At 36.5% G+C, this 19347-nt stretch overlaps 1 protein-coding gene across 1 annotated transcript in view; it reads left to right on the top strand.

The window, feature by feature from the left end:
- LOC138703048 (multiple epidermal growth factor-like domains protein 10) overlaps positions 1-19347 on the top strand; it is a 53808-nt gene that overhangs the window by 19670 nt on the left and 14791 nt on the right. The window contains exons 5-6 of the mRNA XM_069830585.1: positions 7259-7387; positions 15833-15967. Coding sequence (XP_069686686.1) covers positions 7259-7387; positions 15833-15967 — 264 coding nt within the window. The remainder of the gene's footprint in view (positions 1-7258; positions 7388-15832; positions 15968-19347) is intronic.

Raw genomic sequence — 19347 nt, 5'->3', positions numbered from 1 at the left:
AATACGCTGATAGGGACATTCGTCGCCGGCTAGGGGGGGCAGCCACTATGCTCCCTCTGCCACCGACAACATTTCTTTCTCTGATCCAGCGTGCTGTACTTCGTCGGATCGGGTTTTCACGGCCGACACTTACACCCGGAACAGAAACGCATCGCCGGCTCTGTCTCCGCCTCCCCGCTCCGATCTCCCTAACCAAGCTATCCTAGTATTGCTCTTCTCGACTACCTCCCCCCCCCTTATCACCTTGTCTGGATTCCACGTGCTCTAACCCTTTTAAAAAACATAGTCTTTTCTATCTTCGACTTCCCTCTCTGTGGACGCCCATCGCCGGCCATTTGTCAGCGGAGCTCGTTAGCAGAGAGTAACCCCTCCATCTCTCGTCGGTCGTCGAATCGCGGACCCTTTGGGGGCAGAGCTTCGATAGGCGAGAACCTCCAGCACCCCTGCTTCCCGTCTCTCGGTTCTCCTACCCACCGTATTCGCACCCCTGTTTCGAGCAAACTCTCTCTTCAGTTTTCCCCAGGCACTCCCGTTTCTGCTCTCTACTCCTTTCTACGTTGCTAGCCCGTTCCCTTCATACCAGCTCCTCGCTACTCTCTCTCCCTTGTCTTATCTTCGTCTCTCCCCAGGCACTCCCGTTACCCCTCTCCACTATTCTCAGTCATGACAACAGCACGCCTTCAAGTTAGCTTCAGCCAGAGTCACAGGGACAAAAACGGCAATATTTTAGAGTTTCTCAAAGACACTCCCGTTTCCCCTGCCCACGAATAGGAGGCGGACACTGTTTATTTCAAATAAACTACTATATCTGTATCAACGTATTTTCTTCCTACATCATCGTATAACCCCCCTCCCCACGAAGTTCGTCACCACCTGTCCTTTACTCCCGTTTCCCCTCTCATCAACTGGGACCACAGCAGGAGAACGTCTAAGCAGATCAAAGTACAACACTTATACCGTAACGTCACCCTTCCCCACACACTTCAGCTCCCCTTGTCACGTCACTCCCGTTTCCCTTCTCAACACCTAGGACAGCAGTCTTCAGCAGAGGGACGTCTACGGAGGCCGGCGCATGACAAGGTCTATTTATTTAGTAGCCTTATAGGTACTGAAACAATGTTTTCGTAAATCTAAAATACGTATTACTGAAGATAGTGTATTACAAATTTTGAAAACATTCGCATGGAAAATTAATGTTTGTGAGGAAATGAATTAACAAAGCAACTACAGTTACATCATAAGCAAAAGAAATATGTCCATGCGTTTTAAAAATGTCAGCTTCAGCAGGTTTCCAGAAAATAATTTAATATTTGATGATAGGAAATTGCGCACCAATATCACCTTAAAAGCATAATGTGATAAGAGTTTTGTTATGGAATATTAGTTACACTTAACTAGGTAACTTTGCTTTGTACTATAATATTGTTTTGATTAGTTCATTGTTTACTTTTATAAAGCTAAATATACCACCAAGATCAATTCCAACTTATCATGTCATACTCAATCTCTTTTTCTTTATGAATGATGTGTTTCATTCACTTAATACAGTACAGTTGTCCGGACTATGGAATTTATGTGAATATTCCATCTTAACTCTTTATTATGTTATTAACGTTTAAAACACAACTGCAATACTAAGAAATTGGTGTAAATGCTTTTGTTTTACAGACAATATAGATAATATCAAATAGAAAGAAGCCATATAAAAATAACGATTTAAAATTTCAGTTTCTGTTTGAAGCTTGTGCACAACTGTTTTTTTTTAATCCAACAGGCTGCTTATTCCTCCTTCCATACGTTGCCCTTGATGCCCGCGCACAACGTCAAGGTCAGAAAAATGCGCTTGCTTTGACATCACTGATATAGACTATGTTGTATGAATAGGAGTAACAAACGACAAGGTTGAACAAAATTAACATTATGAAGTCGAGATGCAGTTACTCTTTATACTTTTGTTTATATATTTTAATGCAATATAATTATTTCAAAGGATAAGATGTTATGTATCTACTATTTCGAATAATTAACAAATTTTCATTGTACCTTAAAATACGGTTGAATAATTTAAATATAACTGCGAAAAATTTCGCCAGAATCTCTTCTACGATTTCCTCTTCACACCAGCCTCATTAGGCTTCGCAAAAAGTTATTAAAAGAAGCAAACTAAGCATAGGGCGCTTAACATGATCCAATGGATTGATCTTTCATCTTGTCCGTGAAAACCTATCGCTACGTATGTGCTACTGAAAAGAGTAATAGATTAATGTTAAGGAATTGTGAAAGCTGAACAAGTCCTTGTCATTATACGTACATTTAAGCAGTGCAGTTTGTGAAAAATCAATTAATTTTAGCTGCAATTATAGACGAAAATGTCCTGAATTTTCGGAATATCGACGACAGAAGATCTGAAATTTGTGCTGCCTCGCTTCCATTTAGCGTTTCTGAACACTGCATTTCTAATCAATACACGTTTTCCACACATTAAGGACAGTGTAATTCTTCCTTGTTCTATACATCGCCGCTCTACTTAACGTATGCATGGACAACCTTTGCACCTCTACCCCTCTATCATTGCGTCATTGTATGGGAAGGAAGTTAACCAGCGCGCGCAGAGCAATCTGGCCGTCGCGTGCTTCAGCTCGCACGGATTTAAATATGCATTGCTGTCGTAAGTAATATAGAAAATTGTTACAGAAATAGATTGTCAAACAGTCTCTTCGCAGATGTTTCAAGATCATTCACCATCTCTCACATTCAACTTCGCTAAAATCACCTATCAATATCGTATTAAACAGGGGCGTATATTGCGGTTGTTCAAGGTGTGCGCTGGTCACCCTGTAAATTCGGTAATCTCATTTTTTATTTTAAGTTGTTTTATATAATACAGCAATAATTTTAATTTATCACAATTTAAATGCGTGGTAATCTCATTGGAAGTTGACTTATATAGTTCAACACTAATTTCAATTTATTACCATTTAAATATTTTAAATGCCTGCTGGTTTAATGTGCACACCATCCCCAGAACGGCTTTCATTTCATAACGTAGGCTACGCTCTGCCTGACGAAGTGGGATGAGGTCTGGTCTGGTTGTCCAGCCCGGACTAAAGAACATCCCCTGCTGAGAGTTACTGCTACAATTCTCTGCGCGCGCACGGTGGCATGCTGGAATTACTCGCTTCTCTCAAGCTCGCAGGTCGTCCTGTATACAGGCAGCTCAACTTGTCAATTGCAGCGTTACAAAACATTGTGTTTGACGTGTGTGTTTACTGTTTGTGTGAGTGAATTTACTGTGTTTAGGTTTTACTAGGGTTCATAGCTGTGTGCCAGCGCAGGTGAACAATTTAAGTTACTTATTTAATGATAATAGCACTTGGAAATGTACACTGTAAAAGATCTTTTGCAAAAGCCATTTTCTTCTCGTCCACTAGGAGAGAAATTGCATAGGGGAGAGTCGGGTAGTATTGGACATCGGGTAGTATCGGACAGTGCGTTTCTTTCATCTACCACCATATGGTAGTACCTGAATGACATGGTTACATTTCTCTATGCGACATCACAAAAGCGTAACCATGTCAATCAGGTACTATCATAGTGTGGTAGATGAAAGAAACTCGCTGTCCGATATTACCCGATGTCCGATAATACCCGACTCTCCCCTATAATGAATAAGGGTAGACCTACCCCGCCAATTCCAGATTTAGTGCAACAATATAAAACAAAAAGCGAACAATACACTAGACATTTTTCTATTTCACAATATGGAAATGTAGAATAGTTAGCGGGTTGTGGAACTTCAAACAGGTTATTTTGCTGGCCATGCTTATTGTTTGATCATAAATAATGCAATTTTGAATAACGTTATTTGTAGTTGCCTCCTTTCTCCGGCATTTGCAGGGCAAACATTGAAACAAGGTGATTAATTTTTAAGAAGTTGTGGTGCGAGTACTTTGAAATATTTTAATGTCATTTTATTTTAATTTTATGTCATTTTCCCATTAGTTTAAGGGCATTTTAATGATCATTTTAAGTAGATTTTTAGGTCATCAACATCCGCCCCATAGTTATTAAATATAAATAATACTAAATTATATATTAAAAATGGCAGTTAATGTTGACCCGATATTTCACTTAGGCCTATAATAATTGTGCGAGATAGACCAACTACTGTATATATTTTTAACAGAACACCCAAACTCCAGGTTCAGCATACGCCACTGGTATTAAGATGGTATTCAATCAAATATATATAAAATAGGTGTAAAAATGTTTGCTGACGAAGTTATGTATTTCAATACATTTTTTATTTAAGTTTTAACAATCTCATTAAAACGTAAATAAAAAATGTATTGCAATATCTTATCTAATTAATATCATATCGAACCGGAAAGGACAATATCCATATCTTACGAGACGCAACGGAAAGCTGTCTGAAATTCGAGGATCAGAACGAGCGCCGTTGCGGTCCAATCCATTTTGAGCCCTGGTCAAAGGGTGTATTGACACTTGTGATAATATTAACATTTTAGAGTTTAAATTACAATAGAAGGAAACAATGATTCTGAAATCACAAAGGTAACAATTAAGGATCGATCAGGATTAGCAATTCCGAACAGAATTTTATGGGATAAACAAATGTTTAAATGAACAAAAGGACATATTTGTAAATCAATGGTCAGAAGTGTAGTGCAGAAGTATGAAATATTGATACTTACTTACTTACAAGTAAGTATCAATATTTACTTACAAATGGCTTTTAAGGAACCCGAAGGTTCATTGCCGCCCTCACATAAGCCCGCCATCGGTCCCTATCCTGTGCAAGATTAATCCAGTCTCTATCATCATACCCCACCTCCCTCAAATCCATTTTAATATTATCCTCCCATCTACGTCGCGGCCTCCCCAAAGGTCTTTTTCCCTCCGGTCTCCCAACTAACACTCTATATGCATTTCTGGATTCGCCCATACGTGCTACATGCCCTGCCCATCTCAAACGTCTGGATTTTAAGTTCCTAATTATGTCAGGTGAAGAATACAATGCGTGCAGTTCTGTGTTGTGTAACTTTCTCCATTCTCCTGTAACTTCATCCCGCTTAGCCCCAAATATTTTCCTAAGCACCTTATTCTCAAACACCCTTAATCTATGTTCCTCTCTCAGAGTGAGAGTCCAAGTTTCACAACCACACAGAAGAACCGGTAATATAACAGTTTTATAAATTCTAACTTTCAGATTTTTGGACAGCAGACTGGATGATAAGAGCTTCTCAACCGAATAATAACACGCATTTCCCATATTTATTCTGCGTTTAATTTCCTCCCGAGTGTCATTTATATTTGTTACTGTTGCTCCAAGATATTTGAATTTTTCCACCTCTTCGAAGGATAAATCTCCAATTTTTATATTTCCAATGAAATATTGATGCAAAATTAAAATATAAATTACAGCCAACAGAAACTGAATTTTTAAGCAAGGTCAATACGATGCTAAAACCTGGACAGAATTGGAAATGATACGATAAGTGAAGAATAAAGCATAGAGATTCTATTATACAGCTTGAAGAAACTAAGAAAAATACAACGGTTTGGATATGTAAACGCGATAGATGCAAATATGTTATCTAAGAGCTTTTGATGTGTCCCAACTGGGGAGGAAATAAGTGAAAGACTCAAGAAAACATGGCAGGAGAGTACTATTGACGTGATGGAAGAGAGAGGATTACAGGATAGTGATTAGGAAGACAGAAATTAATGGAAGAAGAAAATTTCAATTGTAAACAAATGGTATAGCAACTTGTATTTACATTTCAAACCTGTATGCTATGCTACATTGTTATAATAATAATAATAATAATAATAATAATAATAATAATAATAATAATATTATTATTATTATTATTATTATTACTAGCCGTACCCGTGCGCTCCGCTGCACCCGTTAGAAATAAATATAAAGTAATTTCATAATTAAAATAGGACATTTGATCCAGGGAACATTAGTGTTTGATAGAAGGATAAATCGTTTAATATGTTACTTAATTTAAATTGCATCCAAATAATTAAAATGCGATCATTTTGCTCCAGAGACACTCATTTGGTGCAATGACAATTCCTTTAACATGTTTCTTAATTTTTATTACATGTAACCATAGTTTAATGAAGACTGACATCATTTAGATTTAATGTGTATATTTTATTTTACTTGTTATTGGTTTCCATTGAATATGTTAATAACTTAATTTTAACCCTTGTTTTCTACGTATTCAGTAAATGGCGCTTGGCCCTCTATGGTTGTGAACCCTTCAAATAACTTAAATTATATTATATAATATTACATATTATATTGTATTATATTATATTATATTATGTTATATTATATTATATTATATTATATTATATTATATTATATTATATTATATTATATTATATCAGAAGTTACTGTAATAACATTATAGCATTATGTCCATCTAGAGAAACTACACTTTCCAATGGTGAAATAATAATTAATTATAACTTATAAATCGGTTAGTTTAGCTTCCGTTATTACTTCATACAAACACAGAAACATTCTCTGTAGGCTATCTTTCATAGCTTTCGATTGTTGCTGTCCAAGGCCCCTTATAGACGAAGTCATTTGTTTTTTAATTCATTACACGGCCTTAGATGGCAGTTATTTTAATTTTAAAACTCATTTATCTCATTAAATATCAGTCCTATCAAAATTTTTCAAGGAATAAAACTTATCGCAAATTATTTTTAAAGAAACTTTTGTTATGTAACATTTTTCACAAAAATCAATAATAAGCGAGATATTTCGATTTATTTAATTCAGACCCCCTTATAACCCCCCTTTTACATAATGTATTTTGAATGCCATGTACCTTAAAATGTAAGTTACAACGAACATAATTTATATTCCAATTTTCATATAAATCGGTTCAGCCATTATCGCGTGAAAAGGTAAAAAAACATACAGACAGACATACAAACAAAAATTTCAAAAAAGCGATTTTCGGTTTCAGGGTGGTTAATTATATATGTTAGGACCAATTATTTTTGGAAAATCGAAAATTACCAGAATAATTTCGGCTACAGATTTATTATTAGTATAGATTATTATTATTATTATTATTATTATTATTATTATTATTATTACTCTATTATTATTGTTATTATTATTATTATTATTATTATTATTACTATTATTATTATTATTATCATTGAGACTTTAACATAAATTATTATTTGAACTTGCTTATAGGTCTAGGAGAGCCATGTACGGACGATGTAGACTGTATTGTTCCTGGTGATCCAAATCAGGACACTGTGAGGTGCTTTAACTACCAATGCGATTGCAAGAGAGGATATAAGAGATCCGGAGATCGTTGTGGTAATAATGAAACACAAATAATATAAATATCTCTAACAATTTATTTTTATGTCCGTGAGTGCAAATGTGAACATGCCACAAACCCAAAATATTAAATAAAACAGCAAAACGCCTAAGCATAACCTTAAGGAGACATGTTACTGAGTTCTTGTAATTACTATAATTCTCTTTGCAGCTTGAGTATTTTACATTTGCTAGATATTGTTAAAATACACACGCACAATTTTTCTCAACTTGTTTTGCTTTGCCCAAAAAATGTTCATTCCAACCTATTTTTTTATTTACAAATAATTTAATTTCTAGTCTACATTTATCTGGGTCTGACATAAAAATAATCAATTTCATAAAAGTTTAAAATGAAGTTAAGACTCCCTATAATGAAATGCTGCATTGCTTTTTCCTGGTCAACATACTCAGTAAACAAATACTTTGAACATTCGATTCTTCCTGGCTTTTCAAATTCGCTGTCCCACATAAAAAATCACAGCTCTCTTAACCCAGATAAGACTGACGTCCTATATATAGGACCCGAACGTTTTATTTTTTTAACATTGCGTGTAAGATTTTCATAGTCGGCAATCATGATACCATAATCCTTATGTGTTATAAATTGCCTCCAATTTTTTTTTCTTATATTTAGTCTGTCATAGTCAATGTTATTATCATATTTGTGTGAAACGTCCGGTGTCCTATATGTAGGACGTCAGTCTTATCTGGGTTAATAATAACAATACGTATACTTGAATGCATTAATTCATACAAAGACATGTCGTGAATGTGTGCGTAAAGTTTTACTACTGTCGATGTAGTCATTCAGAAGACATCATTTTCCTAATACGTAAAAAAAAAAAAAAAATCTCATTTGCGGTAAAATGACTTAAAGTTTGTTACATTGTGCATTCTGAATAAAGGACTAGTATAATTTATGTGAGATAAACTGAATTTCTAATTTAAAATAAAGACATAGGAATGAAATCTTCACTAGATTATTCCTCAACAAACAGTACATTTTTGGCACCATATTTAAGAAAATAAACAGTAACTTCATACTCGCAATTTCTTTCAAAATCATCGATCAATTGAAAAGAGCTTGTCAGACGAAATATAAAGAATTTACTTTACTAAACATCGATCATTCTCGGTAGAAGCAGTCGATCGACATTTTCGTTTCAGCGTCATACTCGCAACAGTAATGGTGGATTGTTTCTTCATGCCTTAATTCAAGTATTAAATCGGTTAATTTAGCTTCCGATATTACTTCATACACACACAGAAACATTCTCTGTAGGCTATGTTTAATAGCTTTCGATTGTTGCTGTCCAAGGCCCCTTTTTCGATTGTTGTTGTCCAAGGCCCCTCATAGACGAAGTCATTTGTTATTTCATTGCACAGTCTTAGATGGCGTTATTTTAATTTTAAAACTCATTTATCTCATTAAATATCAGTCCTATCAAAATTTTGTAAAGAATAAAACTTAACGGAAATCATTTGTTAAGAAACTATCGTTATGTAACATTTTTTACAAAAATCAATAATAAGCGAGATCTTTCGATTTCTTTAATTCAGGCCACCTTATAACCCCCTTTTAAATAAAGTATTTTGAATGCCATATAGCCTAAAACCTAAGTTACAACGAACTTAATTTATATTACAAATTTTCATATAAATCGGTTCAGCCATTATCGCGTGAAAAGGTAACAAACATCCAGACAGATACACAAACAAAAATTTCAAAAATGCGATTTTCGGTTTCAGGGTGATTAATTATATATGTTAGGACCAATTACTTTTGGAAAATCGAAAATTACCACAAAAATTTCGGCTACAAATGTTTTTATTAGTATAGATATCCGGTGTGCTATGTTCACAATTAATCACTGGCATGTAGTAATGTGAATCATCTGAAGGAATACTTTGTGCCACTGCAATGTAATACGACGGAATATAAGATGAAAATTAATCTTCAAACCATTACTTTTCGCACGCATTTCGAAATGATATAACCTTGCAAGTTTAGAAAAATACTAATATCTGTATTAAAATAAAAACAGAAAAATAATGAAAAGAGATCAAAATCCGAACTTCATGCACTGCCTATAGAAAAATGACGAGAAGAGATCAAACTCCGAACTTCATGCACTGCCTATAGAAAAATAACGAGAAGAGATGAAAAACCGAACTTCATGCACTGCCTATAGAAAAATGACGAGAAGAGATCAAAATCCGAACTTCATGCACTGCCTATAGAAAAATGACGAGAAGAGATCAAAATCCGAACTTCATGCACTGCCTATAGAAAAATGATGACAAGAGATCAAAATCCGAACTTCATGCACTGCCTATAGAAAAATGACAAGAGATCAAAATCCGAACTTCATGCACTGCTTATAGAAAAATGATGACAAGAGATCAAAATCCGAACTTGATGCACTTCCTATAGAAAAATGACGATAAGACATCAAAATCCGAACTTCATGCACGTCCTATAGAAAAATGACAATAAGACATCTAAATCCGAACTTCATGCACTGCCTATAGAAAAATGATGATGACAGGAGATCAAAATCCGAACTTCATGCACTGCCTATAGAAAAATGATGACAAGAGATCAAAATCCGAACTTCATGCACTCCCTACACTCGAGTTCAACGCGCTTCCGCCTGAGCCTCACGATTTTTTGCTTCAGCAAGTAACAGTGATGCGACAGTCATTTGACTCGTAAATTTTCAGTTTCTTTCTCTTTAACCTGGTTTCTAGCGAAAAAGCTTATACATGTGTCTTGTGGATTTGGTTATTTTTTCACCCAAAATTTTCCCGACCGAATCTTGACATCGCACGCATACTTGTCTTCTTGTGACAGAACAATAAATTGAACTGGACGTGTTTGGGGACACCTAATGTTTTTCCATCAGGTTCATCAGTGGTTTTTGTAAGTTCGGTTCTGAGTGCGCTCGTGTAAATATGGGGATAAGAGAAGGGCTGTAATCTGTAGTTTGCTTCCTGCTTCATCTGCACTATCTGACAAGCAGAAAAAAAGAAAGCGAAAAATATAGAGTAAGATGTCTTAATCAAGCAGAGGGGGCGCACGGACGCAGCTGAGACAGCGACAGAGATGCGAAGTAGGATGACGAATACGCAGCACAGACAATACCGTTACAGTTCAATGAATGAAGGTTTACTACAAAATCAAAATTAATTTCTCTGTATATTTATTATTCATTAATTCATAGTTTTCCCTGCAAGGATAGGTATTTCACTGAAAATCCTGCATTCTACAATCTTTCTTATTTTCAATCCTCCTCTTTGTCTCCGCATATGATCCATATCTTAATGTCGTCTATCATCCGATATCTTTTTATGACCAGAACTTTTCTCCCGTTCAACATTGCTTCCAGTAAGTCTTTCAGTTTGTAGTCTCTTCTTAGACACTGACCTAGCCAATTCCTTTTTATCTTCCTTATCAGTTTCAGCTACATTGTTTCTTCACCCACTCTTTCCAACACAGATTCATTTCTTATTCTGTCCATCCATTTAATATGCTTCATTCTACACCATATCCACATTTCAAATGCTGCAAGTCACTTCTCTTCACTTCGTTGTAATATCCATGTTTCTGCCTCCATACAATGCCAGCACACAAAGCACTTCTCTAGTCTTCCTCACTACTACTACTGCGAGTCCTACTCCTCCTATTCCCACTTCTGCGCCGGCGCTGCCCCTACCATTATCGCTACATCTACCACTACCATTGCAACTACCATTACCATTATTTTGAGACCTATTAATTCGAGGTCCCTGGCGGCCGCTGGGTTTTGCCAATGCTTTAAAGCGCCACTCAATAAAAGAGAGTAGGGTAGAAACCTGTGTGAACTGCACAGTTGATCGTCACAAAAGTATCTCTACTAGCGCAAATCTGAGGTCTCCGTTATTAACGGTGCGAACTGCATAGCTAACGCAGTTAATCTGCTAGAGTCTGTGTGATGTATCTTGTCTCACTGTGAAAAGAGAGAGAAAGGAGATATGTCTTACTTCGTCTGTATTGTTATGGTGATGGGGGAATGGAACGATGCCGTCCATCCATCCAGTGGCGAAAGGGACCAGTTGATACATTCTGTAGCGCAAAATAAAATTACAAAATATCTCTCTTCGTACTGTGTAGTTCCGTCACTGAGTTTGTCTTTCAAGAAACTGAGTTCCGGCAGCCTGTACAATAACAAGGTTTTGAAAGGAATCTTGAAAATTTATAACCATCCTATAATCTCCACCCTCATTTGAAGGGACTTGGTTTTATTGCTACTGAGACAAGATAAACCTTACCAGGTATAGGTATGATGTAACACATGTTAAACTGCACAGTTTAACTCCGCATGATGGGGCCCTTAAGAAATTCCTTCACGTTTAAACCTCAGCTCTTATGGAATTAACCTAAGTTCACCGGATGGTATTTAACGTATGGCAGTAGGCCATTTTTTGGCTAAGATTGTACATATCAGCCAAATCCTCATTCAGAGATACAAATACCTTTAATAACCAATATTATATTTTATTCTAAATACAATAATTGTCCGTTTACTTTTACATTAACAAACAAATAGCCTATCTGTAATTTCTATGTAAGTTTTATGTGTAACATTCCAGGTGACTCACGGTTTTGCCACACGGTTTGTCTCACTCCATTATCTATAATTTGTGTGCCCGTCCATTTTTGGCATTCAATCTACAATATTTCCTAGAGTTTATTCCGTGGAACAGCAAGAGTCGGGGTGCGACAAGAGGCGCATAGGCTTGGAGCTCAAATATTCAATCTCTCTCTACACCGAACTCCCTTGCAAGGACGCGTTTTCGCCTACCATTGTGTTCCGTGGTCTTCCTAAAGCTCAAAACAAATGTCGGCATGAGCCCCCTAATAAATAAGTCACTGACCTTTCGTTAAAATAAATGCCCCATGGATCTAATCTTCATTCTATAGAAGAAGACTCCACATGTTAACAAATGCACGTGTCTGAAGCCCTTCCTATTCGTTGCAGGACTAAGAACTTCTTTATGGCGTCTAGAACTCGACGTTAAGTAGTTCCCTGTCTCAAAGTTCGCCTATTATAGATATTCTAAGTTTTAATTGCAAACTTGCTGTTTTTCTAAACGCGAGAAGGAAATAGGATTTTTGAAGCACTTGGAAAATTAATTAAGGCTGTCACAAATGAATGTGATTGGTAGGTGGAGTCGATAGCAGAGAGTTGCAAAAATAAACATAACAAACAGCTTGTGTAATGGTGCATCACCATTCAAAACACTAACCTAAACACAGAGATAGAAGTGTTGGTCGGTCAATCAGTTTCTGTTACTACTGTTTGCTCCTTGCACTGTATTATAACACTGAGTAGATGCTGTGTTAAATTGAAAATAAAATTGTTATATTCCTGCGACATTATGTACAGTAATAGTGGAAATTATAATGGCTAGCCAGTTTCAGGTAATTTTTAGTAGGTTATTTTACGACGCTTTATCAACAGCTTAGGTTATTTAGCGCCTGGATGAGATGAAGGTGATAATGCCGGTGAAATGAGTCCGGAGTCCAGCACCGAAAGTTACCCAGCATTTGCTCATATTGGGTTGAATGAAAACCCCGGAAAAAACCTCAACCAGATAACTTGCCCCGACCGGGAATCGAACCCGGGCCACCTGGTTTCGCGGCCAGAAGTGCTAGCCGTTACTCCACAGGTGTGGACAGTTTCAGGTAATTCAGGCATAAAAATTCGTATCTTCATAAGGGAAAATCCTTTAGAAACAACCCGATAAGTGTCCTCGAGGCTTCATGATGCTGTGGTAACATGCCGCATTTATTCGAATCTAAATGTTAGGCTGTTAGCTTAAAATAATTACAGTATCTGTTACGTCACGTAAACTGTTTTTGCTCCATACGTGTCGATGCATACCTCATTCTCAGGCGCCAACATAGGACCATTCAGCTCTTGGGGCGCGGAAGGATTTTGCAATGTTTGCTGATATGCGAAGTCTTCATGTATGGAGTGATGTGTCGGCATTTTCAAATTGATTCCAAGCAATCAGCCCCAATTTCCCTTGCAAGGACGCTTGTTCGCGTACCTTTTAATCGCTTCTCCTAATTCCCATTTATTTCATTCATTATTCTCACTTCATCCTCCAAGTAATAAAATTATTTGACATGGTGTATTTGGACTACTGGAGTTCATACATTATACACTTTAAGTGGGAATTTTTTGACATAAATAGGATAGAGTAGCATAAATCGCACCGCTTCCTAAATGGCACCACTGCTAGTTTAAAACAAGTTACTGTAGTAGTGTGGCATCTAGTGGTATTGTTACAATCTACCATATGAACTTCCACCATGTCACTTGACTCCTGCCACTTCTTTGTGCTAGCAATGTAGTGATAGAGTATCTAATATAATCGCTCAGTTGGATGTAAATTTAGCTAACATTTTGTAACTAAATAACGGATTTGTATGCAAAGCAATCCATAATCTTAAGATGTTATTGGTTAAAAGAAATATTAAAGAACATTTAACTTAGTACGATTTTCGAACATGTGGTGATTATAGGCTAGAATGAAGGAAATAATAGCTTATGACGTAGTTTCTTAATTCGCACCTCTTTGTAGGTGCCTAATTCCCACCGGTGCGATATGAGCAACTGTAGCAATTCTAGCTGTACAAAAGAAGGCCCAAAAATTTTAACTGAACGAGGAATGCTCAGGTGGGTGGAATATCAAGTGGTGAAAAGGGCGTTAATACAACAAGTGTGTGTTGTACAAGCGCACCAGAAATTTTTAAACATCAAACAGTGCATCCTGCATTATTAGCTGGTGTTCTTCCAGGATCGTTATTTGTTTGCTCTGTGTCAGGTTACATCAACAGTGAACTGTTTGTCGAATAGCTCAAACATTTTATTTGCCACTCAAACCTGCCTTAGAAAAAAGTTCTGCTTCTGTATTTCCACCTAAACGAACAATTCCAAAAATTTAGAAGCTAGATTATCTCGGGAAAATGATGTGCTCCTATTTCAGCTTCCTCGTCATAATACTCAGAGGCCCAACCTTTAGATGTTTCTATCTTCAAAACATTTCAGACAGATAAATCATGAAGCAGTTCTTAGGTGGTTTCGAGATAATCGTGGAGAAAAGGTGACGCAGTTTACAGTTTGAATTGCCTGGTGAAGCACATGGCAAATGTGTAACAATAAAAAACGCATTTAGGAAGTTTAAATGTTAGGTAATTTATGCTCTATTTTTTCAATTTCATTTGAAGATGCGTTACTCTCTTTCATTAATTTCAATAAACTTGTAATTTGCATTTATTACATTATTCATATTAAATATTCTTCAATATGTTCAATATTAAAAGCTTTCCTTCATCCTGTTCCCTACAGTTAAAGAGGTGCGATTTAAGAAACCGCAGGTGCTATTTAGGAAACTAGTTGCCTAAATGGCACCACTGACAAGTGTTTCGAAAATGTCATTCTACTTCAGAAATATTAATACAAATTCAAGGATTAAGTGTTCGCGTATTCTTCCGCGGCTGGTGTACATGGTGTGTGGATAAGCTTCAGGGTTTCTACCGCGTTGTCTTGGTGTTATTGGCTGACGTTTCGACCGCTGTGTTGTGGTCATCTTCAGAGCAGTTGTTGGATAAGGAAATAGTCTGCCACCTCGTATATATATATATATATATATATATATATATATATATATATATATATATATATATATAGTAGTCTCGATGGTGGGACTCCAACCCGATTGGACCACGTAGGACCAAGCAGATGCCAGAAGGAGAACCTACAACCTATACTTAGGAACGAGAAACCAGGCCTCCACATGTACGCGGCGTCCCCCCCCCCCTTCATCCGGACATCGGGCACGGTATCAAGGTCACTCTTTCGGACCTTATGAGGGCCAGTATTTAATATGAATACTCCCCTTCATACAGACCTCAACCGGATTGGACAACGTAGGACCAATCAGATGCCAGAAGGAGAACCTACGACCTATCACCGCAAGTACTCCCCCCATCGAGACTACTATATATATAATAGCTGGCAGACTATTTCCTTATCCAACAACTGCTCTGAAGATGACCACAACACAGCGGTCGAAACGTCAGCCAATAACACCAAGACAACGCGGTAGAAGCCCTGAAGCTTATCCACACACAAAATTCAAGGATTCTTTTTTACATGAAAGGTAAATTTTCTGGGAATGTATTTCTGTAAAGAAATGCAGAAAATAAAAATTGTATTGTTCAATAAAAATTATAAACGCTAAAGTGGCGCGATATACGCAACCTTACCCTATGTCTATATCGAAGGATCGCTATACCTAAAAAGTAATTTTAATACAAGACGTAATTACATAAAATTCTACACAAACAAGGTTCGACAGTCAATTTTTTCTTTTATAATTTTTCAGGTATTGGAGGAGATTGTAGAAATAATGCAGATTGCTCCGATATTGAAAATTCATTTTGTATGCCGTCGTGGTATTATAGCTGCAGATGCAAAGCAGGCTTCGTCGCTGATGTCACATATACAAAATGTTTGAAAGGTAAGTTGTCGCTAGATATGGAAAGGTAAGGAAATGTCCATTTATTACGAGAGAACGTTGTTACTATCCGGAAGTACATAATACATGTTACTGTGTATTGACATCATTTTGTGTTAACATTAATATTTGAGACTGGAAATTAGAGGAAGAAATAGAGGGGAAGATATCGGAAGATCAGGCAGGCTTTACTACAGGAAGGAGTTGTATGGATAATATATTTAATTTGAGACAGATAAGTGAAAAAATGTATGCTAAAGGAAAGGAAACACATTTAGTATTCATTGACTTAGAGAAAGCATACGACTCGGTTCCCATAAAGCAGTTGTGGGAAGAAATAAAGGTATTGGTGTTAGTTTACCCCTAATAGCGTTAATTCAGAGCCTATATAAAGATTGTCAAACTGCTGTTAAGATAGGAAAAAGGTTATCAGCTGCCTTCTATACAACCAAAGGCTTGAGACAAGGCTGTAGCATATCCCCTACCTTGTTTAAAATATATATCCAGCAGATACTGAAGCAGTGGAATAATTCATGTCGAGGAATGGGAATTCCAGCTGGAAATGAGACAGTGCACTCGCTGCTATTTGCAGACGATCAGGTGATAATTGCGCAATGTCGAGAAGATGCAAAATTTATGGTAAGAAAACTCCTTGAAGCATTTGAAGCAGGGGGACTGAAAGTTAATATGAGTAAAACCGAATACCTGGTGATAGGTGGAGATGGACGAAATATAAAGTTGCCCCAAGGAATAATTAAAATAGTGAAGGAGTTTAAATATTTGGGGTCGGTTTTGCATGAGACTGGAAATTATAAAGCGGATGGAAAGTATATTCACATATGGGGCTGAAGGTTGGAGTCTATCGGAAGGCCAAAAAAGTAAGATGAACTGTAATTCAATACCTGTACGTACTCTCCCTGGTAGAACTCTTGACTCAACCCATTGCAGAAGATGCGACGAGCAAGAAGCGCTTCCTCACGTCTTGGGTTTCTGCCATCATGGAGAATTGCTCCGAATCAACAGACATAATACGGTTCGTTCTCTCATCGCATCTTCAGTCCGTCAGAGATTTATGAGGAGGTTGATTGCGTCTCTTCTGATGGCTCTATTAGACATGCTGATATCATCATAATTGATAGATACAGGCAGTTGAAATGGACGGCATAAGGAGAGGTGCTAGAATATCCAGGCTGGAAAAGAGAAGAAACGAGGATGTTAGAAGGATAATGAACATGACGAATCGGTGATTGCAAGAATTGGGAATAGACAACTTCAGTGGTATGGTCATATAAGGAGAATGGATGAAGGGAGGTGGCCAAACGTGCTACTCCAGTGGTCTCCAGCTGGTAGAAGGAAACGAGAAAGGCCTAGAAATTCATGGAGGGCTGGAATATTGAGGATGATGAATGATAGGGGACTAAATGAGCAGGATTGGAATGACAGACGCTGATGGAAAATGGGAATAAAGGGTAACCACTGAAAAGTGGAGAGGCCCTCAAAAGTAAAAGTAAGTAAGAAATTACAATAGAGGGGAATAATTATTCTGAAATAACAAAGAGAATAATAAGGATCGAATTGAACGAGCTAGTCTCAACAGAATTTTATAGCATAAAACTAATGTTTAAATAAATCAAAATACATACCTATTTATAAACCAACATTAAGAAATATCGTGCAGAAGTATGGAATGTGGATTCAAAATTAAAATAATTAAAAGTATAGTAAACGGACATTGATTTTTTACACCACGATGCTCTGAACTGGATAGAATTGGAAATGATACGATAACAAAATTTAACTTTAAAAATTATATTATAACTTACAGTGTATTGAAATTAAAAAAAATACAACAGTTTGGATATGTGAGAATAATGGAAGCAAATACGGGGTGAAAGTGGTATAATTGTGCAAATTTTAACAGCTTATTCCTTAGGTAGAATACAAACGAAAATGCAAATGACATTTCGGTGAGCGGCACAATATTAAAAAAAATGTTTTTGCCTTAAATGTTGAAGCCTGCTTTACTCGGTAAGTATTATACGTACTATTTTAATTTATACTGAAATAATTGAAGAAATAAATTAGGAATGGTTTGTTGCTTTGCAGTTTTGTAAAAAAAATTAATGGTATTCGTGTAAAATTTACATACAATCATTAACGCTTTTTGTAATTCACGTCGCATAGTACAGATAAGCCACGAGTTTTGGGTTCAGTGCTCAGCCTTTATTATTATTATTATTATTATTATTATTATTATTATTATTATTATTATTATTACTATTACTCTTATTACTGCTATCATTAGGCCTAGTACTACTATTATTATTATCATTATTATTACCGGTATTATTATTACTATTATTATAAAGAAAGGAAGTGATATTACCCTGAAGACTGAAAAGGACGATAGAGTACACTTAAATGAGTAGAAAACCTATATAACGTTTTATGATTAAATGCACGATTAATTAGAAAATTAAATTGGAAGGTTCAGCAGTCTGACAACGTCGCCTCTAACACATCCCTTTTCCTTCTTTCCGTAATACAGATGTAAAGCCTTGGTTTTCGTGAACTGACGCATGCGACGTGCGAGGTGCGAGGCCCGCCTCGCACAAATCCAGACTACACGAGAGATAGCGAGTGGTTTCTATGGCTGCGAAGTGCGCAGACCTCGCATCTCGCAGTTACAGAAACCACTCGCTATCTCTCGTGTAGTCCGGATTTGTGCGAGGCGGGCCTCGCACCTCGCACGTCGCATGCGTCGGTTCAGAAAAACCAAGGCTTAAGGGGACAGACACTCAACTTAAAAATTGGAGAAAAAATGTCATAGAAATGAAAAATTAAATTTCTACACTAATTTACGTGACAGAACTAAATCAATATGCAGAATTCTTCTCCTATTCATTGAGAAGTCACAGTCAAATGCACAAAGCCAAAAAATAAAACATGATCATTAAAAGTGATATTTCAATTAATGATTGATTAAAAATTGAAATATTTTTATTTTGAAAAGTATTGGATCCAATGAGCTGAGATTTTGCATGTTACTTTCCATGTGTATATTAAACTTTTTCTCCAAATTTGAAAAAGAATTGGTCAAACAGGAAAAAAGTTCCAAAATATAGTTGAGTGTCCCCTTAAGAGGTCAACGAATTCAGGTCTGTTTTCAGGCATGTCAAAGTGAGCCATAGACGGCATTTTTCACAGCCGTGGTTCGTCTTTTCTACAGTGGCCAGATGATTGACAGCTCAGTTGAGAGTTCCATTGCTCGAAGTTAAATAGTCTCTTGTCATAGCAAATATACTAAAAGCATAAGTTGTATTTTCTTGTTTTCTGTTTCACTATTGATTAAATTTACTTTCTCAAGGTGTATCATTATTGTA

Source organism: Periplaneta americana, chromosome 7 (assembly GCF_040183065.1).
Source record: "Periplaneta americana isolate PAMFEO1 chromosome 7, P.americana_PAMFEO1_priV1, whole genome shotgun sequence".
Taxonomy (NCBI): domain Eukaryota; kingdom Metazoa; phylum Arthropoda; class Insecta; order Blattodea; family Blattidae; genus Periplaneta; species Periplaneta americana.
The sequence above is the reverse complement of the archived record's forward strand: the minus strand, read 5'-3'. Positions and strand labels throughout refer to the sequence as shown.